Source organism: Equus quagga, chromosome 14 (assembly GCF_021613505.1).
Source record: "Equus quagga isolate Etosha38 chromosome 14, UCLA_HA_Equagga_1.0, whole genome shotgun sequence".
In the NCBI taxonomy this organism is placed as follows: Eukaryota; Metazoa; Chordata; class Mammalia; order Perissodactyla; family Equidae; genus Equus; species Equus quagga.
Genome location: NC_060280.1, coordinates 60,080,674 through 60,105,072, shown reverse-complemented (window position 1 = coordinate 60,105,072; position 24,399 = coordinate 60,080,674). Strand labels below are relative to the sequence as shown.

The following is a 24,399-nucleotide window of genomic DNA, read 5'->3' as shown; positions in this document are numbered from 1 at the left end:
CCAGCAGGAGCTGATGGGGATCCAGCAGGAGCTGATGGGGATCCAGCGGGAGCTCTTGGCGGTCACATGCTCACTCCCGGCACTAGATCTGAGCATTCTCATAGTCCTTCTGAGTGTTTTCCTTATAGAAAATAGGAGAATTTTGCTTCTCTTTTCTTTCCCATTCTTGTCAGTTCAAGTGTTTTTCGCACATCCTAGTAACCATATATTTCATTTTCCACCCATCCAGACTCCTTGCTCCTGCCCGTTCGGTCCGGGGAGAACTCATAAATGTCATTGGTCACGAAGCCACTCTCCATGCTTGCCAGAGTAACGAATCCACTTTCGGATGGGTTCACAGCCATGTTGTCATAGTCACAAGACATCTCCTCGGGAGTGGCTTCTCCGGAACGCACTCGGAATGAAATGTTCTTCAGGTCTGGCCGGGTCTCTGCTAAATCAGCTTCACTTTGTTTTCGGATGATGTTATAAACCTCTAGGTCCGGGCTGTGCCCTGGGTGCGGAGAGGGCCAAATTGTTTGCTGCTCCTTTGTGCTGGGGCCTGGCTGCTCCCGCTTCCTAGGAGGAAAGGAGACCAGGGCCGAGTACTTTAGACAAAGTGATTGAGAACATCCCTGTGCCTCCTGCTCAGGCAGGAGGAGGTCATCCTGGGCCACCTCTATGCGGCACTTCTCCCCCAAGCTTACAGGTCAGGGCTTCGAGGTGGGGTGGGTGAGAGGACAAAACAGGAAGGTGTTGTTACGTTCAAAGTGATTGTTTATCTGTTATTCACTGCTGCCAGAGCATAGAACAGAGGTGGTTATCCTGGGATCCCCAGAGCCCCCAGGCGGTCTTAGGATAGGACTGGGTGGGGAAAAATAACACATTTCTAAAAACTCATCTGTAGGTGAAATTTAGCCTGTCCTTCAAATCTGAATGTAGGCGATAAACCAGAGTAGAATTAGTAATGTCTTTGACTTGATCACCAACAAAAACAGTACATACGATTTTTTATATGACATCACAATTACTATAGATGCCTTAAAATATTTTACACTCATCTCTACTACAAAATTATGATAATTATTCCCACCACTGAATAAAAAAGCATGAATAAAGAAGTGCATGTGTACGGTATCACATATTCATTTTTTTAAATTTTAAATTTTTATTTTTTTTGAGGAGGATTAGCCCTGAGCTAACATCTGCTGCCAATCCTCCTCTTTTTGCTGAGGAAGACTGGCCCTGAGCTAACATCCGTGCCCATCTTCCTCTACTCTGTAGGTGGGATGCCTGCCACAGCATGGCTTGATAAGCAGCGCGTAGGTCTGCACCTGGGATCCGAACCGGTGAACCCTGGGCTGATGAAGCAGAACATTCGAACTTAACTGCTGTGTCACTGGGCTGACCCTCACATATTCAGTTTTGGAAATATTTTGCTAAACTATTTATCAGTATAAATGCTTCCCTTGCAATCCAATGTATTTTATTTTATGCATTTAAAAATACTGTTCCGGAAAGGGGTCCATAGGCTTCACCAGACTGCTACAGGGGTCTGTGGCACAAAAAAAGGTCAAAAAACCCTGAGATAGACTCCAGCCTCAGAGTCACAGTTCCCAAATCCTAGTGAGGTGCTAAATAGATAGAGAAAGGAAAAGAAATCAAGTACCAACTGCAGAGTAAGCAGTTGGAAAATATATTTGTAATTTCTTGAACTGAATTCTATTTTTAGATTAAAAGGAGTTAACTAATAAAAGTGATCATGGTAAGAGCTAACATTTTGAGTGCTTACTATATGCCCACTCTGCATGTATTAACCGCTTTAATTCTTCTAATAATCCTATAAGGAAGTTATTATTAAATGAAATATGTTGGACATTGGACTCTTACTAATTCATCTTAAATTGGCATTCAAAGTGAGTCAAATCTTACATTGGACCTTAGTTTTCCTGTTGTAAAAGCTTTTTCTATGTAAACCATGATGATGGGGAATAAAAAGTTAGCTGAGAAGAGCTCTGGGTACTTCAAAAATGGTGGCATGTGGTCCACAAACAGAGGTACTCTAGGTGACTTAGTGTAGCTATTTTGTAGCAGTCTACAATTATCTATTCAATTAAAAGAAAAGCCAATTAAAAGTATATGAGGGTCAATCCCGGTGGCTGATGGTTAAATTCAGTGTGTTCCACTTTGGTAGCCCAGGTTCAGTTCCCAGGCATGGACTTGCATTGCCTATGTTAGTGGCCATGCTGTGCTGGTGGCCCACATACCAAAAAATAGAGGAAGATCAGCACAGATGTTAGCTCAGGGCAAATCTTCCTTAGCACAAAAAAAAAAAAAAAAGATTTGAATTATTTCATTTTGAAATTAAGTGAGTTAGTTTCAGATGTTTGCCAGAATGCTTTGGGACATTTTCCATATGGCTCACTAGTCATTCCTTCACTCACCCAACAAAAATTTTTGGAGTGAGAGCTTTGATTCATGAAAGAACTTTGCCGAGTGATGAGTGGATACACAGGAGGTGAATAACACAGCTTCACCCCTCAAGTCATTTAAAATATTCCACATAAAAAATGAAAGAATATAAAATTAGTTAACCACAACTAAGCACCAGTGCTTAATACTTCTGAATGCCCTAGCCCATCAGAGAATTTACTCTGAACTCTGCAATGGTGATTCTCTTGGAGCTGCCTAGCTTTTAATGAAATAAACAGGGTTTGTGTCAGAAGATACAAAGGTTTACATGACAAAGGTTTTACTCGCCTCCTTCGACAGATCCAAACCCAGCATACAACTGTGGTGACCACAAGGAGGAGGAGAAGAGGAATGCTGGGGATTAGGATGTAGGCAAGATTCAAGTCAGCTTCTGAAAAGAAAAACGCACATTATCAGCACTAGTGATGTTTTCACATCCTTCAAAACAGGCTAAAAAAGCATAATCAGCACAGAGTATTCCAGAGAGCACATTCCTGGGAGGAAATAGATGTGCAGTTACCCAGTTAGCAAAGTCCTCTAGTTTCAATAAAGGAACATTTCCCACCTGTCCTATTATCTGAGGTAATAGAGAAAAGAAGTTTAAATTTTGGGGTCTCTTGCAAAATGTCAGAAGGGCACTTTTGTTCATTAAAATTTTTTTTTTCAGAGGAGAGAGATTCTCTCTTTTCTTGTTCTTCCTCGCCTTCAGTGAAGAAGGGGCTGCTGGGGCAGTGTTGATGTTTTTGACTCTAAGGACAAAAATAGTGGTTCCCAAGGTGGGGTGAGGGAGAGGGAGGGAAAAGAGGCAAGCCAGAAGCCTCGGGGTTATTACCAGGAAAGAGAAGGTCACATGAAGCATGTGGCTCAGACTGTAGAGCACTCCCAACATTTCTAAGACGAACTGGATCCAGCTGGGCCCACGAGCACGAGTGTGGAAGGTGCTTCGAGGTCTGCTTTCCTGACCTCTTCTGTCCTTTGAGTCTTAGAACCAGAGAATTTTCCCTCAAGGGGCTTTGGGAGGAATGAAGGATTGGGGACTGACTCCCTTCCTACTTCCCCTGGTGCAAGATCCCCAACCTTCCAGGGGCTGTTGATGTGTTTTTCCGTCAGGCTGCAAACCTGACAACCACCAAACAAAACCCCAAACCAAAACCCCCAAAACAAACCAACCAAAAAACCCCAAACCAAACCCACTTTAAATACCACCATAATAACAATGAGAAATAAAAATGCCACTCACTTCTGCATAGCACTGTATACTTTTTCCAAAGCATTTTCACACACTGTATCTGTTGTATAATAAAGAAATTGACTGGCGTTTATCCCTGGTTCCTGGGAAGGAGGCTCTAACTCCTTGGGATTTCTCAGGTAATATTTCGTGAGCCCTCAGACCACATCAGTTTATGCTGACAGAGATGTCTCAGGATGGGGGCTGGTGGGGAGGTAAGGGGGCCTAGAGACTGAATTCAGTTACACGGCCAATGATCAAATCAATCATGTCTACATAGTGACACCTCAATAAAATCTCTGCGCACCAAAGCTCAGTGGAGCTTTCTGGTTGGTGAACACATTGATGTGCCAGGAGGATGATAAGGCATCGTGATTCCACAGAGAGAGGACACAGAAGCTCCCATTTGGGACCCTCCTAGACCTCACCCTACGTGTTTCTTCCTTTGGTTGGTCCTGATTTGTATCCTTTATAATAAAATGTAGTCATAAGTATAGTGTTTTCCTGAGTTCTGTGAGCTGTACCAGGAAATTATTAAACCTGAGGGGCTCGTGGGCAGCGCCTGGGTTTGTAGCCAGTTGATCAAAAGTTCAGACGGCCTGGGGACCCTGAACTTGTGGCTGATGTCAGAATTGAGGGCAGTCTTGTTGGAGACCGAGCCCTTAACCTGTGGGGTCTGCATTAACTTGGGGTGGCTAGTGTCAGAACTGAATTGTAGTATTGTAATATCCTATTTCATTTTACGGACACAGCAATGCTCTCAGATAGGTAAGAAAAATATTATTAGTGCCATTTTGCAAATGACTAAATTGAAGAACAGAGAAACTAAGTGGTTTTCACGGTGACAAAAACCCAGATCTCACTCTTGAAACTCAGGGTGAGAGTTGAGGTTGAAAGTCCATTAGCACTCCAATTTATCACCGCATTTTCTCTTATCTTTTATGATTTAACTTTTAAAATGTTTTTGTCCATTTCGTCTATTTGTTTCACAAATGAATATAAATCATGGATATTATGCATCATGGTCTGGGCCTCTCTCTACTTCCATTCTCAGTCCCCCACCCCCTCCAGCCACAACTTCTGGGTGGTTCCCAAGGCTCTGTCTTCACACAGATTTTTCATGTCCTCTCTAGTTTAATCTCCCCAATTATCTTAGGATAGCTCCATTTGTATATTTCACTAATGAAATCTAGCATTTAATGCAGTTTTTGCAAAGTCACTAATGCCCTGTTTAGTTCCATTTTTAAATAGCTGAGGGAAAGAACAAAGTGGGAATGTAACCATGGGTAATTTGTGATCAAGAAAGTCCCATTAGCTATTTTTCCCAGGACAGTTCTGTACACACCTTTGCTTTCTTTAAATGTTTCTTTGGCGTCTCCCTTCTCTGTGTCTTCTGGAAGTACGGGTGTGGCTGGCTCTGTTCCTTGACCTGGAGAGAGAACATGGACTTGAGAACCTGGAGAAAGACATCAAAATCCAGGTATTCTCTGAGGTCCTACCAGGTTCAAGGTGAGATGCCAAAAAGCAGTGGCAATTTGACCAATGCCTTCATAAACAGAAAAGTAAAGGGTTGAATTTGCTGGCCTAGAGGTTTAGCTGTCTTCATCTTTCTGACGAGACTCTTGTTGCCAAGAATCATGCATAGTCACGCGTTGCTTAACGATGGGGATACGTTCAGAGAAATGTGTTGGTAGGCAATATTGCCATTGTGCGAACATCACAGAGTGTACTTACACAAACCTAGATGGTATAACCTACTCCACACCTCGGCTACATAGTATAGCCTATTGCTCCTGGGCTAAAACCCGTACAGCATGTTACTCTACTGAAAACCCTAGGCAATTGTAATACAATGGTAAGTATTTGTGTATCTAAACATATCTACACATAGAAAATGTACAGTAAAAATATGGTATAAAAGATAAAAAAGAGTACACCTGTATAGGGCACTTATCATGAATGGAGCTCGCAGGAATGAAAGATGCTCTGGGTGAGGCAGTGAGTGAGTGGTGAGTGAATATGAAGACCTAGCACGTTACCGTGCACTACTGAAGACTTTACAAACACTGCACACCTGGGCTACACTAAATTTATAAAGGTTTTTTTCTTTCTTCAATAAGAAATTAACCTTAGTTTAATGCAAACTTTTTACCTTATAAACTTTTTAAATTTTTAAAACTTTTTGACTCTTTTGTAATAACAGCTTAAAACACAACCATTGTACAGCTGTACAAAAAATATTTTGTTCCTTTATATTCTTATTCTATAAGCTTTTTTTTATTTAAATTTTTTTTTTTTTTACTTTTTAAACTTTTTCGTTAAAAAGAAAGACATAAACGCACACATTAGCCTAGGTCTACAGAGTCAGGATCATCAATATCACTGTCTTCCACCTCCACGTCTTGTCCCACTGGAAGGTCCTCAGGGACAATAACACACATGGAGCAGCTATCTCCTAGAATAACAATGTCCTCTTCTGGATTACGTCCTGAAGGACCTGCCTGAGGCTCTTCTTGCGGAGGTGTCACTCTTTTCAGAAGAATGACTATGGTGGTTTGCTTGGTTTGTTTCTTTTTTTCGTCATAGATTTGCTTGTAAGCAGATAATGCACCATGAACATTCCTTTCTAGTAACGAAAACCTTTCAGTGTTGGAATCCATGTTTTCAAACTTTTTCAGGAGCTTGTTGAGCTCTGCAAAAGCTTCTGCTAAACCCTTCACTGCGAATTTTCTTGAGGGTTCTTCTTTTTCTTCTCCTGAAGTTTCCTCTTGTCTTGCCTCTTCTTCAGCTATGCGTTCCTGTTCCAGTTCCAACAATTCCTGGTTAGTCAATACCTCAGGAACCACCTCTACTTGCTCCCTAATGTCATCCTCATCCACACCCACGTTAAAGTTGTTCACCGTCTCAACCACAGCCTTATTGATTTTCGCAACCTCCTCATCCTTGGCAAATCCTCTGAAGTCATGGACAAGCCTCTTGAGTGAGTGTCTTCTTCCAGATGCCATTCATATACTCCTTGGTGATATCACCCCAAGCCCAAGCAAGGTCCTTGATGCAGTCATAGATGTTGTAATCCTTCCAGAATTGCATCGGTGTCTTCTCAGTGTCTTCCTCAGTTGCAGCAAGAGCCTGGGCAAAGGTGCTTCTCAGGTAATAGGCCTTAAAAGCTGCTATAACTCCTTGATGCACTGGCTGGATCAAAGAGGTGGTGTTTGGAGGAAGAAACACTGATTTGATACTGGGATGAAGATCACCAGCAAAAGAAGGATGTCTGGGAACATTATCAACAATAAGTAAAATCTTGAAAGGCATGTTATTCTCCAAACAGTACTTTTCCATTTTGTTGACAGAGCAATTCAGGAGGGCATCTTGGAAGAGGAGCTGGGTCATCCATGACTTCTTATTACTCCCGTAGTACACTGGCGGTGTGTGCTTACTGATATGCTTGAAGGTCCTGGGGTTCTCACTGTGCCAGATCACAGAGGGTTTCAATTTGAAGCCTGCAACATTCCTCCCAAGCAAGACTGTTATCCTGTCCTTAAAAGTCTTGAAACCTGGCATTGACTTGTCTTTTTTATGGATGAAAGTCCTTTCAGGCATATGAGAATAGGGAGATTTTATCCATATTGGATGTTTGTTCTGGCAAGTAATTTTCCTCCACAATCAGCTTACCTAGAGTTTCCAAAAATTCTTCAACTGCCTTCACATCAGCACTTGCAGACTCACCACTCACTTTCACATTATATATTGAATGATGATTCTTGAGTCATTTAAACCATCCAGAACTAGCAATAAATTCAACATTGTAGTCAAGTCCAGCCTTTCCTTTCAACGTTGCAAACTTTTTTGCTTTGGCTTAGACTGTCATGGTGCTGAGAGGGATACGCTTCTGTGTCTGGTCTTCAATCCGGGTCATTTGAAGTTTCTCTATGTCTGATACAAGACCTGCTCACATTTTTGTTCGTCTTGTTGCCTTCAATGAAGGGGATCCTTTAACAGCTTCCATCACTTTTTTTTTTTCTTCAAGATCGTGGCTATGGTGGAATGCGACATGCCTGACTGGTGAGCAATAACCATCACTGATTTTCCACCTTTGTAGTCTTTAATCAATTTTAATTTTGTTTCTAGGTCAATCATTTGTTGTGGTCCCTTACTGGTAACATAAGCAGTGGATTTTGTATGCTTAGGGGCCATGATGAACAAAACAACACAAGATTAAATCCTACACAAGGGAAAATGATATAATCAAGAGACGTGGTAAACACAAGGTGTATGAGGCTGCTGACAGCATAACACAGCATATTGTTTTACAGTAAACTTTTTTTATAAGTAGAAAGAGTATACTCTAAAATAATGATAAAAAGCATAGTAAATACAAAACAGTAACATAGTCATTTATTAACATCATCAAGTATTATGTACTGTACATAATTATATGTGCTGTACTTTTATAGGACTGGCTATGCAGTAGATTCGTTTACACTAGCATCACCACAAACATGTGAGTGTGCATTTCCTATGATGTCCTGACGTCACTAGGCTATAGAAATTTTTCAGCTTCATTATAATCTTATGGGTCCACCGCTGTATATGCGGTCTGTTGTTGGCAGAAATGTTGTTATGTGGTCCATAACTGTACTGAAACAACCAGCAGGTGGCTGGCATCAAGGCACACGAAGCACTGAGGGAAAGGGCCAATGACTCACTTCTAGGACCATGAATTATCAGTTTGGTTCACTTCTTGTCCCATTAGATTGAATTATTCCTTTCATATTGTCAATAATGATAAGTAAAATCCCAAACTGAATTTGCAGCTGTTGCTTTTCAGCTTTGAGAGAAATGGGAACACTAGAGAGTGAGATTAATGAACTGCTTGTCATGGTTGGCTATGGCATATACCTGCCCAGATGGTCTGGACCGGTGGTCTTTCTGTTGATCAATGTGGTCTAAAGAACGTATGAATCAAACCTATGAAGAAGGGTTGTGAAACAGCCCAAATTAACTGAGATCCCAAATGACAGACTTACCTCTACTTCTTGTAGAAGGAGCTGTTGGTTTCTCTGTAGCAGAAAGAGACAAAAACAAAAATAATAACTAAATTTACATGCCACTTGGATGAAATTGGCCAGAGCAAGGCATCCATTCTTTTGCTCATTCAGTCATCCAATAGACTTTATTTCGTGTTACTAGATGCCAGGAACTGGATTAGTAAATTAAAAGAATCACTTCTGCACAAAGATTAGCCTTCCCCCAGCTTTACTTGGGCACTTCTTCCTTTTTTAAAAAGCATTTGAAAACTTTTACATATGAGAATTTCCAACTACACACAAAATTAGAAAGACTGGTAAAATGAACCTCAATGTACCATCACTCAGATTCAACTCTTACCCACATATGGCTAATCTAGTTTCAACAATAATCCCTACACCTCCCCAACCACACTCAGGCCTGGATTACTTTAAAGCAATCCAAGACACTTTAACAATTCCTATTGGGGATGTTTTAGAAAGCAACACACACTGAGCTCTAAGCAGTGGAAGTGGTTGGGGGGCTAAGTAGACCACTGGCCAGCCCCAAGTCAGAGACTGGTGATCTAGAACCCTGAGACGTTTAGAATAGTTCACAGGAAAGTCAGGCTGCATAGACAAGCTATATCAAATGTTTTGGCTTTAGGCTGGGAGTGCATCATTGTGTTGGCCTTGTATTGGCCTTGAATCTCTTATGCTAATCAGATGCTCTGGGATTCACAGGGATGGGGTCCTTAAAGGCAAGGTTTTAGAATTTACGGTCCTAAGGCCAGGATGTCAAGGCTCTTCTGAAGTTTCATTCAGAAAGGAAACTTTTAACCACCTTCCCATAACTGTGTGTGTGTGTATAGGTGATGAAAATCCATTTAGTTATTTAAAAAACACACTTACATAGTGCTTGCCATATGATAAAAACGTCATTATGTTCGAAGTGTTTTACAGAAACAAACCTGATTTATCCTGATAGCAGCCTTATGAGGTAGGTGCTATTATTATTCTGATTTTGTACACAAGGAAACCAGGTACAGAGATATTAAACAATTTGTCCAAATCTCACAGCTAATAAGTAGCTGAAATGGGATTTGAACCAAACAAATTCAAATGAAAATTAAAATGGTAAGGAGACAAATTCTCTGCTAAGTAGTGGAGATATAACAGCAAATGAGAAATAGTCTCAGCCCTCTAAGGCTCTTATACTCTACGGGATGGGCATAAAATATGGAAATGCAGGACAATATTAATAATTATTAATTCTGTGATATTACATTATAATACATAGCATATTCGATAATATTACACAATCTATTCTTTTTCTTGTTCCTCTACGGTGCAATCCATTGTGCAGAACTGCAGTAAACATGGCACGTTAGTGCAGCATTTCCATCAACCCCTGCAAGGCATCTGCAATGCGTTGCCTCAGATGATGACTTTGATTTTCACTGAAGACGCCTATGCCTTTAGCATACCCCAGAAGTAACCAAGTGTTCAGATCTGGCTAGCATGCCACCTACTCTACATGCTTATGTTGTTAAATCTAGTTTTAGATGTTATTCAACCAGTCCCTTAGCACTCAGGCGTAATGGATGGTGTGTCATCTTGTTGGAACTCTGGGTGACTTTCCCTAGCCCATCAAGTGTGAGGATTAATTGGTCAAACACGTATGTTTTCAGACCTCCTGACAACCATGTAGTGAAGGGGACAAACCTATAAATAGGCTGTTAAGGTACTGTGTATGTGAGGTGCTCTGATCCTCACAGGAGGAACACCTAACTTAGTTTTAAGGGGCTCTGGAAGGTTTCCCAGAAGACATTAATTTTCTAATTTCTTATTTTGAAATATTTTCAGATTTATGAAAATTTGCAAGAATAGAATTCTCATATATCCTTCACCCAAATGTTACCATTTTACCATATATCATTTATTTACTTATTCTCTCTCTATGTATATCTCTATATATTTGTATCTGTATTTTTATCTATATCTGTATGTATACACATATATGTATAGAGAACACATACAGATACATACATAACTTTTTTCCTGAGAGTAAGTTGCAGACATGGTTAGCCTTTACTCTTAAGTACTTCATTGTGTATTTAAAAAGGTCTGGGGGAGGCATTCTCTTACATAACCACAGTACAATGATCAAAACCAAAAAATCAACATTGATATCCTATTATCTAATCTGAAGACCTTATTCAAGTTCTGCCAATTGTCCTAATCATGCTCTTTATAGAAAACCGTCATCATCATCGTCATCCTCATCTGCATCATCATCATCATTGTCCAGGATCCAATCCACGATCACCTGTTGCACTTAGTTGTCATGAGAGAAGGTGAGTTTAACCTGAGCTTGAAAGGTAAGAATGAGTTGACTGGGAAAGGGGAAAGGTGTTCCAAGCACAAGAAACAGAAATTGAGAGCTCATGGGGAACTTCATAGAGTGCAAAGGGGAAAGGGATGAGGGGAGGAGTGGGAGTGGTGAGAACTGAGGCTGGAGAGAGGCATGGGTCTGGTCATGCCAATCCTTGTATAGCATGCTAAGGTGTGTAAACTTATCCTGAGGATGGATGACCACATAAAGGCAATGTGTTAGTTTTTCTCCATGTGCCCACCTCCCTCTGCCCAATCTATTCTCTGTTCTTCTCTGTGTCCTCGGAGGCTGACCTCTATGGACTGGTCATTCGGGCTCCCTTGTCCTTTGGCTTCTGACTGGACTTAACCAATGGGTGGCAGAGGCAGGAGATCAGAGGATAGGACGAGAGGTCCTGGTATTTATTCCCCAGGCCCCTCTGTGGTTTGACAGTAGCTGCATTTTACGTTATAGCTCCTGTTGGGTGGCTCCTCTTCCATGACTCCAAGATATCTCTGGCTTCTACTAAAACCATTCTCTCCCCTCACTCCCTTAGGCCTAGGAATGGTGAGAGCTTCCCATTGTAGCTAGTCCCTGGGCACTTCACCATCTCTTGCTCTTTGCCCACACATCTGCAAATATCCTTTTATTATACTCTCCTAATTAAACCATTACATCTTTTTCCATCTTTCTCCTGCCAGGACTCAGTCTAATACAAGTAATAGCAAAAGTAATAAAGAATATGATTTTTAAAAACCTAACTAGGTTCAAAGTCCAAAACTAAATGGATATGAAAACAACTGTCAAAATCTCACATTTCAAAAAATGTTTAAAAAGTACAAACTTTTAAATCATGGAACTAATAGTATGGAATTAAGAAAAGTGGTAGGAAGCCAGTTTGTAACAAGTGTCTTGCCTTTATTGCTCCAAAAAGGCAACCTGCCAAGCCAGCCTGGCTCTTTGCAACCTCCCTGCCTAAGACAACTCTGTATGGTGGGGAGGGCCAGGTCTCTGGAGAGAATTCATCTGAGGGGGGATGAGGGAGGAAAAACATCTTTTAGCAGCGAAAGCATAGTCCAATTCAAACCATTTTAAAATGACAGGGTTAATGAGTCCCCAAGTAGATATAACTAACAGGTCATTCTACTCCTGTCAGGAAAGGATGCACAACTGGGGCCAAGCAGTCGGCCTCAGGGAGGTGAGCAACTTCAGGGACAGATCAAAATCACTTCAAGTTTAGATCTGTCAGTTACAATGGAGGAATTGGGGAAACTCAAGCAGAGTGAGACTAAAGGCTTGTAGCCAAGTCAAAACCCTTAACAGATCTAGAAGCAAATGCCAGTTGAATTTGCAAGGCATATATAGAGGGTGGCCTGGGGAGTCGGAGCCTGCTCATCAAAGTGTCTGCTATCTGCCCAGTGCCAGCAAAATTGGTCTGTTTTATCATCTACCTCCTCTGGTCATTATTTTGTTTCCTTAAAGCCCCAGAAAATAATCTCACATGGCTGTTGGACTTGCAGGAACAATGGCCAGCTTCCTTTCATATTTCTTCTTTATTCCAAGCTCCTACAGCCAACCTCACATGTGGAAACAATAAGAGTTTGTTACTGTCCATTCAGAAGGCTTTTTGTTTCCTGAAGTTCGCATAACCCTTGCTTTATAATACATAAATTAGACCTTTTATTTTCTTCATCCCTTCTCTCAGCCTCTGATACCCCTCTCCTCTGCTAGAAGTACTCTTCAATAAGGAAGTGTCACTAGATTTCCCTTTACAAAAATTCCCAACGTTTAACGCTGCTGGCATTTGTAACAAGCTTTCTTAGAGACCGCATCACAAATTCTTGGGACTAGCGGCTGCTTATGTAATGAGAGAGGAGATTGAGAATTCAGCCCCATAACTTGGGAGAGGATTCATTACCATTGGAATATTTGCAAATGAAATTGTTCTTCATGTTGCATCGGTCATCATTCCACTGGAACATGTAGAGGCCCCCAATGCCGGCGGGTGCTGATGGCTGATGGTACATGACCACGCAGACCTCGCTGCCACAGGAAGGCTCATCCACGTACCAGTTCCTGTATAGGAAAGAGGTCAACAGTGAGGGCAACTAGAGAAAGCTACACCAGGACTTCAAAGCCTTTGTTTTTCCATCAAGTTCACTGAGCCATGAACTTAAGATTCTGCTTCAGAACACAATAGAAAGAGAGGGAGGAATTGCAGTACTGCCAATACCACACGCCTTCTAATATGGACATCACAATCAATCATCTGACATGTGCCACAACCTCTTTGCAGGGAGGAATATATTACCAAACGATGTCTGCAAAGTAATTATGAGAAAAAGCAGCTAGCAGGGCGAGTCTGTACAATCTTATTTCTTTCTTGATTTTTGCTAACTGGGTTTTGTTTCTCTCTTTTTTTTTTAGAAATCGGATGCTCTGAGAAAAGGCATGACGTCTCATCCAGAGCTCACCCTGTCTCCATCTCCCCATGCTTTTCAATGGCCCTGATTGCCTTCCTAGCCCTGGGAGGTAGATGGAAAATTCAAGCACCTGAGCAAGACTTTCCAAAATGTAGATGCTGTCAAAGCAGGTGAGGGGCTGGGGACAAGAGCAAGAGGCCCACATGATCTTTTTTCAGTTGTTTCCACTTATCAGGCTGATGAGCCCCTCCGTCAGCCTCCACTGCCAGATTTCTTGTCTCTGTCTCCCTGGCTCCTGGATGGGGTGCATTAGCAGCCTCAGCTCCATGATCCAGTGGTACTTGGAATTAAATGGTGCTGCCACCCAGTTGGATATGTGGGTGCCAGGTTGAGGCTCTGGATTCCATAGAGAATCTACATGCAGCGAGCACTCGCCCCGTATGGTGACTCAGGGCTGGGCTTTGTCATCTGTCTGGTTACCTATTTGAGCTGTGTCCTTCCGGTACTCAGATCTTGCCCTGATGCTCAGATTATTTAGCTGAGCCCTGCTGCTCTAATTAGCTCTTGTCAGAGCCCATCCTTAGGAGACAGCTAAGAGGTCTCCTTGTAGCTCCTCAATATGGCTCTGCTTGAGTGCTATGTTGTCATCCATCAGAGGGAGGATCCTTTGCTGCACCCACTGAGTTGAATGTGCCTGGACAAGAGCTGAGCTTGCAACACTGCTTGTACACTATGCCTGGACAGCTGGGGACCCTGACTGGGGCTGGGCTCTGCACCTCATTAGTTACCTTCAGTCCATTTTCCAACCCCATTGGTGGATCTCCTACTCTGACTTGCCTTGTTCTCACCACTGGCCTTGTGGTTTCATGTTATTTCACTTCACAGATGATAGAATGGATGAAATATTATGCCTGGCATCTAGTTTCTGGACTTGAGCCAGATTTAAGGCTCAGAACTCACTGATAGAAGGAGAGGTCAGGTTCCCAGGAGGAAGGACCCTGCAACACCATAGCACATACACATGGTAATAATTTCCCCTGTTCTTTCAAAGAGACCTATGGCCATTTAGTTAAGTAACCATACACTGGGAAAGAGGACTCCAGATATTACAAGGACACTGTTGGACACAGGGTGCAAGTTACAATGATATCCAAAGACTTGAAGTGTCATCGGGGTTACCCATTCAAGTGGGAGCATATTGAGGCTAGGTATTAAATGGAGTTCTGGCCCAGGACCAGCTCACAGTGGGACCCAACCAGTGGTCATTCCCCAATCCCCAAATATATGAATTGAAAGCCTATGGAGTAAGATCTATAATAGTGAAGAAGGTCAAGTGGAAACCTCTGAAACTGCAGTCTTCCCCACCCTCTCCAAGATAGCAAGTAAAAAACACTGTCTTATCCAGGGGAAGATGATAGAAAGTAGTGCCAACTTTAAACACCTAGAGAATGCAAGGGTGGTATTTCCCATTATTTCTGTACTTAATTCACTAGTATGACTTCTGCAAAAACCAGGCAGATCCTGAAGGATGATACTGGAACAGTAAAACTCAACCAAGTAAAAGCCTCAGTTGCAGCTGCTATGCCATATGTGGCACCTTTGCTAGAGCAGTTAACATGTCCTGAGGTACCTAGTATGCAGATCTGGTGAACACATTTTTTTCCATCTGTATCAGAAAGAGAATCTGAAACAGTTTACATTCATTTGGAATAGACAACATTTATGATCTTGCCTTAAAATTGTATTCATTTTCTTACTTTCTGTCATAAGGTGGTGTGAAGAGACCTGGACTGCCTAGATATCTTGCAGAAAATCCCACTGGTTCATTATATTGCTGACGTCATGCTAATTGAACCAGATGAGCAAGAAGTGGCTAGCACGTTGGAGGCCTTAGTGAGACTCATGTGTTCCAACAGTTGGAGAGAAACCCTATGAAGATTCAGGGGCCTGTCACTTCATGAATATGTGTAGGTGTCTAGTGATCTAGGGAATGCCTGAGCATCCCTTTCAAATTAAAGGACATTTTGCAATGATTTGAAGAAGGAAGCACAGCACCTAGTAGGCCTCCTTGGGTTCTACAGGTAGCATATTTCACACTCTGGGAATACTGCTCTGGCCCATAAACCAGCTGACATGAAAGACAGCCGGCTTTGAGTGGGGTCCAGAGCAGAAAGGACTCTGAAGCAAGTCTAGGCAGTGGGGCAAGCAGACTTGCCCCTTAGGTCATATTATCCAGCAGACCCTATTATTAGAGGTATCAGTAGTGGGAAAAACAATGCTATATAGAACTTGTGACAAGCCCCGATGAGAGAATCACAATACAGACCCTCAAGATTCTATAGCAAGGCCATGTAATTTGTAGCTGAGAAATAATCATCTTTTGCAAAACAACTCCTGGCTTCCTATTAGGCAAGGAGCACCAAGAGACCATGCAATCCAACTTGCCCATCATGAATGAAGTACGTCAGGCACACCCTGTCATAGATTGGGCAGCCTAGAATCAATCCATTATAATACGGAAGAGATATATACAGGACAAAAGGGCAGAGGATGAGTAGGTAGAGCAGACTGCCATGACATCTACCACTGTCATACCAGAGCCTTTTGCTCAGCTGACACCTATGACTGCATAAGGGAATTCCTTATGACTAGCTGACAGAGGCAGCCTGAGCTTGGTTTGTGGAGAGGTCAGCCAAGTATGGGAGTACAACTCCAAATGGACAACAGCTGCACTGCAGCACCACTCAGAGGTGGCTTTGAAAGGTCAAGTGGTAAGGGGACGTCCTCCCAATGGCCAGAGCTTAACTGGTGTACCTAGTTAACCACTTTGGGAAGAGAAGTTATAGGAAGTTAGAATATACAAGGACTCAGGGGTAAGGCAAAGATCTTGGCCAGCTGATCAGGAAGAAAAAAGTCTTTCCAAGAGGAGAAAGAGTGGCAGATTGGGGACAAGGCACTCTTGGACAGAGTCATGTGAATAGACATTTGGGAGTAGGCATAAAGTACGAGACTCTGTCACCTGTTAAGGCCCACCAGAAAGCATCTAGCACAGAAGAGGCCCTAAAGGGAGAGAAAACGACTCAGCCAGTTGATGTCAGCCAGCCTGTTATCAGCAGCCCCAGTGCTGGCACAACAGATACGTACCATGGTGGCAGGGATGGAGGCTACGCATGGGCTCGACAGTATCAGGTCACATTCACCAAGGCTGATCTAGCTACTGCCAAACCTCCAACCTGCCAGCAACAGAGAACGACACTAAGTCCCTGAAAGAGCACCAAACCTGGGAGACCAGCCTAGCACTTGGTGTCAAGTTGACTACATTGGACTCCTTCCATCCTGAAAGGGGCAATGATTCATTCCGACAGGAATAGACACACAATCTGGGTATGGGTTTGCCTTTCCTGCCTCAGGACCTTAGTGAGCACCACTATCTGAAGGCTTATACAGTATTTGATCTACTAGCAAAAGATCCCATATAATATCTCATCAGACCAAGGGATCTACTTTATAGCAAAGGAGGTATGGAAGAAGGCACCTGGCCATGAGATTTGCTAGTCATATCACGTATTGCACCATCCTGACGCTGCCAGCCTGACAGAGTGATGGAAGAGCTTGTTAAAAACACAGCTGAAGCATTAGTTTAGAGGCTGCTTTGTGAGGACAGGGCATCATCCTCCAAGATGCAGTGTACACTTTGAATCAATGAACTTTATACCATCCTGTGTCCCCAAGAGTAAGAATATATGTGTCTGGGAGCCAAATGGTGGAAACAGGAGTAGCCCCGCTTACCATCATTGGTAGTGACCCACTTGGGGAATTTGTGCTTCTTGTCTCTGCAACGCTGGTCCTTGTGAATTTAGAGGTCCTGGTACTCAAAGGGGGAACACTTTCCCCAGAAGACACTGCAAGAGTCTTATTGAACTATGAGCTATGGCTGCCACTTGGGCACTCTGGGATGCCTGTGTCCAGGGACCAGCAGGCAAGAAGAGGAGTCATTATCTTGGCAGGAGGCAACTGACCCTAACCATGAGGAGGAGGCAGGTCTGCTGTTATGCATTATGGGCAGGGAGAAATATGTTTGGCACATAGATTATCTCCTTGGGTGCCTGTTGGTACTTACGTATCCAATTTTGATGGTAAATGGAAATGTGCCATCACTCCAGCCTGAGAAGTGCAAAGTGACTAGGGCCTCACACTCCTCAGGGATGAGGGTCTGGGTCCTGCCACAAGGCTCCCCGAGCAGATGGTAAGGGAACTGGAGAGTAGAGGAGGGAAGTCAATAAGTATCAGTTGTGGCCCCAGGACCAGCTGCAGTGGTGGGCAGTGTAGTTCATCTTATTAACCTTCCTCTAAAAATTTCTCCTGTGAAAATCCTGAAGAAGGTACTGCTGGAACTTAGATGAATATGTGGATCTAACTAGCATAATGGTGGACTTTGATAGATGCTGACATGCTGTCTTAAATGTAATGGGTAAAAAAGATATATTTTAATATTCATTCTTTTGATTGATAATAAGTTTAAACTCTTTTTCCCTATGATTGTTTACCAGTTAGATTTTCTATTTTATGAACTGTCTGCTCAGGTCTTCTGCCTTTTTGTCTTTTGGGGTTTTACTGACTTATATAAACTCTTTATCATAAAAAGATACTATTTTGTTAAACTTATTACAACACTTTTCCATGTTATGTCTGCCTTATAATTTCATATTTTTTGACGTTTGTCCAGATCACTGGATTTCTTAGGGGGGTACGATGGCAATGCCATGGTGCCAGGGTGGGGTGTAAAATGAGTGAGTCCTGATGCTTTGGTTCAGCAGGGTCCCACAAACTGCAGCTTTCCTTAAGTCCTCTCTTGGCCAATCCATAGAATTATATCTTGGCTCTGATTTCTTGCCCATCCTCATGATTCCTTGTGGTCTGGAGACCTATCTTGAGTCTTAGCCACACAGACCTTCAATGTCTCACTGGGGTTCTAGTCCAAAAAGCCAGACAGGCAGAACCACTGACTTGAAGCATCACTTGCCATTGAAACAATGCTTCTGGGCCACACCCTCCTGAACAGAGCTCTTTGGCCATGAGTTGGGCCCAGACCAAGGCTGACTCACCACCTTCACCACACTGCTCTGGTCAGTGCTGTTCCGGTTCTGCTAGCCCCTCAGGACTCTCCTGGCTAGGCCTTCTGACCTAGCACCCGGATCCAGCCTGCCTCTTTTCCGAGTGACGTCAAGTGAGTTAGCCGCTGTGGGTTCCACACACTTACCTGAATGTGGATGTGCTGCCATCCGTCCAAGCATAAAGGTCCTGGCAGACTGTGCTATTGCTTTGTTTCTCCTCGTGCCTCCTGAGCCCAATCCAGAAATCGCCATCAGACGCCAGGAGGTTTTCAATGAACTTTTCTATCAGTCTCTGTTCATCTTCAGACTCGATGCTGACCAACTGGCCCCCATCCCTCCGGCAGGCTGCTCTGGCTTCCTCAAAGTTCAGTCTTCGAGAAGCATCATGGAAGTAAATGACTTTATAACAAGGCCTCTGTGTCCCTCCCCGGCAGACCAGCTGCCCTAGAGAAAAAAGAAGCCAATCTATTTCAGTGTCCCCCAAAGAATACCAGGGCAGGCATGCTGGGAGGCATCTGAACAAGGTGCTCCCTGAACAGGAACCCTGATGACTCCGCAGTGGACTGTTACAAAGTCGGTCAGGGTTCTCTGAGCAAATTAATACCCCTTCCAGCATGGAGACGCTGTGATTTTAACCATATCGTGCGGGGACTCCACGTTTTGTTTGTTCCGTTACAGATTCTCATAAAGCAGACATTTCTGACTATCCTTTAAAAGAGAGATGGATGAAGATTTAAGGTTTCACTTAAAGGCACAAGAACATTTATGCCTTCAGGGAGTCTCAGGGGATAGCATGGCTTAAATGAGTTATCTCTGCTGCTTCCTTCAGGGGAGAGAGGCATTCTGAAGTTGGGCTGGGCTCCTCAACCCTGGAACCCTCTGCCTGTGTAGCAGGCCCAAGAATTCACCCAGTCTATGGGATAAACAGAAGCTAAAAGCACCAGATCTTTGGGGTTTTCTGCTACTGATCTTGCCTGAAGACAACAATTATCTCATTGAATTCTGATAGTAATCCCCTGATGTAGATATTGTTTATGCCCCATTTTACAAATGAGAAAACTGAGGCTCAGAGAAATTCAGTAATTTGGCTAAGGTCATACAGCTATCAGTAGCATTGCCTGAGTCAGAACCCAGATCTAATTACACAGTCATGCTGGTAACCACTGAACGATATTGCCCCCTCCTCACTCCACCGCAGGCTTGGAGCCCATGTAATGTGTCTTGTCTGACTGACTGAAAACCATCTCAGACAAGTGGCTGGGATTCTACTGAGGAGCAAATAACGAATCATTTACCAGTACACATCCCACTAGCTTGGGTCCGACTGCCTGTAGTCTTGCTGTACCCAAAACATTAGCCTCATCACTCCTTTATTCATTAGTTTTTTCTTTTCTTTTTTTTGAGGAAGATTGGCCCTGAGCTAACATCTATGCCTATCCTCTTCTATTTTATATGTGAGACACCTGCCACAGCATGGCTTGATAAGCGGTGCACAGGTCTGCATCCAGGATCCGAACTGGAGAACCCCAGGCTGCCAAAGCGGAGCGTGAGAACTTAACCACTATGCCGCGGGGCCAGCCCACCATTACTCCTTTATTCAGTCAACATGTACTGAGGGTTCCCTCTCTGCCTGGTGCTGTGCTAGGTACTGGGAATACAGAAACAAATGTCAGTTCCTAGCCCGCGGGAGCACCCAGTATAGGTTTCTGGATCCAGATGTAGAAAGCGAAAATCAAATTTCAACAAGGGCAATCCCTTGCAATGGAGAGCTAAATTGTGGGCTGTGCGTGTGAACTGCTGCCACACAGCAAGGGACAAAGGATTTTGGTTTGGAAGCCTCATCTCAGTCCTCATGGAATGTTCTTATTTTCCTAACTTGTTTTGCAGCTGTTCAGGGAGCCGGATCGCATTCATTATTCCCAATACTGTCCAGAATACAGGGCAAAAGGCCACAGACGGCTAACTGCATTTTCAGTGCTAAATGGGAACAAAGCACATACAGATAAACCAGAAAGCTCATGTGAATTCTTGTTTTCCGTTTCTTTTTTCATCACTTTTGTAAAAGAATTCTCCATAAGCAACAAGTTCTAAGAGTTTTGCATCTTCTCTCTTCCTCTGTCATTCTTCTGCTACTGCTAAATAGAGAAACTCTAACAGGACTGGTCCATCAGCAAATTAGGAGGCCTCGAAAGAGAGACATTCTCACTAAAGAGGTGTTCCAGAGAGACTGGGGACCACTGGCCAGAGAGGTTGTGGCTGGCATGCTGCCTAAGCAAAATCCTGGGCCAGCCCAGCTTCTGTGAGTCCTTAAAATGGCTCCAAATGAGGCAGCAGAGGAAAAACAAATGAGCTCCAGGAACCCCCAACCTGGTCACCTCCAGGAACCCCCAACCTGGCCACCAGAAAAAAAAGCTGGAGTTAAATTTACTGGCAGTCCCCACTTTTCCACCGTTGGATTATCCAGAGAAAACATCACACCTTCAACGAGTTTCCTGTATAGCCCAGCCTGGTCACACACCCCAAGTCAGCGGGTGAGTGCCAGAGAGAGCCAGAGCTGGAAGGTGGCCCGAGGGCGCATCTGGTTCCCCAGCCTTCAGGAAGTGTCTCTCTTCTCATTTGCAGGAAAGGGAAGGGAGGGCGGGACTTCTGTTCCCCACTACCGAGGACAGATCCCATACAGCCCTAACCCAAACAGCTTAACTCAGTTAACTTCTCCTTTGGCCGCCCGGCACCCCACCCCATCCTGAAACCAACTTCAGATCCTTCAAACAGCTTCGCAAGCACGGATAGGAGTGGAGGTTTTCATTCTCCATCCCTCTTACCAATCTGTCGCCTGCGAAGGGGACCCGGGAAAGGGGCACGGACATTCTCTCCCCTCCCCCGACATGCAGAACAAATGGAAGAGGCAAGAAGCCAGAGCACTGTACCTCCTGTGACATCCGAGTCCGAGGTTGCAGTGACACGACGGGAGGAAGGAAGCAGAGAGTCATTCCCCAGTCAGGCGGGGCGTGTGCCGCGCTAACTAGGCTTCTTTCCGATCTCTAAGCGCTCTTATTCCAGCCATCCTCCCCCCAGAAGAGCCCAGGAGTAACAGGCTGGGTTCCCACGGCGCAGCCGATACAGAACCCCTACAGTACCCGCCGTCTCCGAGGATAGGCGAACCTTCCGGTGGGCAGGACAAGGGAGTGGGTGAGCCCGCCCTGCGTGGGGGTCCCGGGGGCTATTGCACCACATACAATGGAGTGGGCCGAGGGGGCGCCTACTGGCGCAGATTTGCTCACTGCCCCACTTCCCCCCGGATTCCCGTAACCCTGGGAGGGGAACGGGCTTCGAGCGTTCCAGGATACGCAGGGAACCGGCGCTGGTCTCAGCCGCGGGACGATTGCGCCCCTGGAAGCAGGGGGCGCTGGAGGGCTGAGTCCATTAGTGAGGTGGGGGCGCCTTCCCCCACCCAATCCGCAGAGAGCCAGAGAAGAGGCACGGCGGCCCTGAAGACGGTCAGCAGAAGCTGGGGTGCAGTGGGTGTAGCGTCCGAGTCCCCTCAGGAAGCAGCCCCCGCCCCGGCACGCACACTCACCGCTTAGCAGGCGCCCCGTCGCTCCCCCGGGCCCCGCCAGCAGCACCGCCAGCAGCATGGCCTGCAGCGCCGCTCCTGGCTGCATGGCCCGGCTCGGGTGCGCCCTGGGACACCCGGGTGCTACGGCGGTGGAGCGGGCGGCCCGGCGGCGGCGTGCACGACAACTGCAACCGCGGCAGCAGCATCTCCCGAGGACCGACGGACCTGGCACCCGGAGGAGGCGGGGAGGGCGCGGAGCCAGCCAGTCGCCCCTCCGCCCCCTGGGACGTCACTGCGGGGAGGGCTGCCCCGCCGGTTGGCCCGCTTCCGATGGCCTCCTCCCGCGCGCTCGGCGCCAGACACCAGTCCCGCTCGAAGGGGAGCGAGCAGAGGAGCGGAGCCAGCTCCCTGCCCCATTCCGAGCTTCCCAGAGAGATCTTGCATTTGCCTAGGGCTCAGGGCCGAGGAAAAGTCCGGTTTGGCTTCTCTGAAATCTGATGAAGAGAGCACTGTGGCTAAAAACAGGACCGCATCTCACCCCTCCCCTCGGGGGAATAGCCAAATTTATCCAGCGTCCCTAGGCTCTGCAGTGCGGGCCGACGGGAGAGGCAAGACCTGAGACTTACCCGGGCCTCGGTTGGTTGAGTCCAGGCGCTCAGGGCTTCCTTCACCTGAGAAAGAAATGGTGGATGCAGAGAACAGATGCTCAAGTAGGCAGTGTGCCCACTGGCCAGGCAAGTGATGGGACAGCTGGATAGTGTTCGGAGGAGGCTAAGTTGGAGTTCTGGCTGAGAGGACAGTGGCTCTACCCGAAGCCAAAGGGTGTCCCTGAACTCAGCAAGGAAATAATGCTGCCTTTTGCAGGGCACATGTTGGGAGGCAAGGGTGATTGTTCAGCCTTGGACTGGCGGCAGAGGGAGATCCCACAGGAAAGAATGACCCCATTTCCTCTGGAAGTTTTCTGCACCAACCCAGCCCTCAATGTGTGCTGCTTCTTCTAAACTCCCACAATAGTTGTGTTTTACGTTTGCTTCTTAGAGTAAACAAAATATTTTCAAATATATTCAAATAATAAACTGAGCCTCCTGTTCAAAAACTAAGGTACTAAGTGGCAGACGGGGGGTCTGATTTTTCTTGCCTTTTCTTCCATTCCGTGCTCTTGTGAAGCACAGCGGAAGCCCCATCTGAGCCACTGACTTCTGGGTTTTGGTCTCAGCTTGAGCCACTGCAACTCCAGACAAACAGCCCTGAATACAGTCTGTGGGGATCTGTTTCAATGTGAGCTGATAATATGGGGAAGCTCAGCTACTGCTGCGTCCACAGGATGAGGACTGACCTTTATGGCAAGTTCATTTACAGCCCTTAATGTCCGAATGAGAATATCTCATGTGCAACATACATTCTTTCTAGAAATTCCTGATTATTAAAACAATCAAAGAGTGAGCTGCTATGGTGAAAAGAAGCACTTGAGTTGGCAACTGATATTGTGTTTCCAATCCTGCTTTTCTTCACTTAATGTACGCATGGCCTTTGACGTTTCTTTGCCTAAGTTTCAATTAATTCTTGGTAACACTAAAAGTTACTTTAAGAGTTTTGTGAAGGTTTGATAAGGCAAATAGATATGTAAGTGTGCAGATACTGGGCCCTTAATGTCAATTGCAAACGATTTATTTCCAATATTACAACATCTATTACAACTCAGAGAAGCTGTTACCTCGGCCCAAATAATTAAATTGTGCCCCGAGTTTTCCCTTTGATGCCCTGGCCCTTGGGCCAGATAGACTTTGTTAAGGCGTGCAGTTGACCTAAGGTGGTAGATTATGACAACAATCTCAATTCTTCACGCTACCCTGTCTCCACATCCTTTACCCTTGACTTTGCAGCTCCTCTTACTAAAGAGGCAGAGTGTATTTCTCCAAACACAGTCCTTGTTTTTGACCTGTGACTTGTTTGGCCAACAGAATGAGCCAGAAGTTTCTGACCCTCAACTGGAAAAAGCCTCACATGTTTTTGTTTGTTTTCTTGCTTCTCTGCCACTCTCTGAGGGGAACATGGCTCAGATATCCCACTGGTCCATGTACATCCCAGAGAAGATGTTTGGAGCAGAGCTCCCTCAGTGAGTCAACAGACATGGCGTGAGAAGCAGGCCTGCCTTGGTGCTGTAGCCTGAAGCAGAGCTGTCTGGCCAAGCCTAGATCAGCCAACCCCCCAGCCAACCTACAGGTGGGTGAGCACCAAGAACTGTTG

General features: G+C 44.9%; 1 protein-coding gene across 1 annotated transcript; it reads right to left on the bottom strand.

Annotated features, from left to right (window-relative positions):
* Nucleotides 1–6: 6 nt before the first annotated feature.
* Nucleotides 7–22,551, bottom strand: LAYN (layilin). Its single transcript, XM_046685952.1, has 7 exons — nt 22,174–22,551; nt 18,743–19,040; nt 12,978–13,135; nt 8,707–8,739; nt 5,025–5,108; nt 2,740–2,842; nt 7–558 (listed from the first exon to the last, which is right to left on the bottom strand). The coding sequence occupies exons 1-7, from the start codon at nt 22,256–22,258 to the stop codon at nt 195–197; spliced, it is 1,125 nt and encodes a 374-aa protein (XP_046541908.1). The 5' UTR covers nt 22,259–22,551; the 3' UTR covers nt 7–194.
* Nucleotides 22,552–24,399: the final 1,848 nt, after the last annotated feature.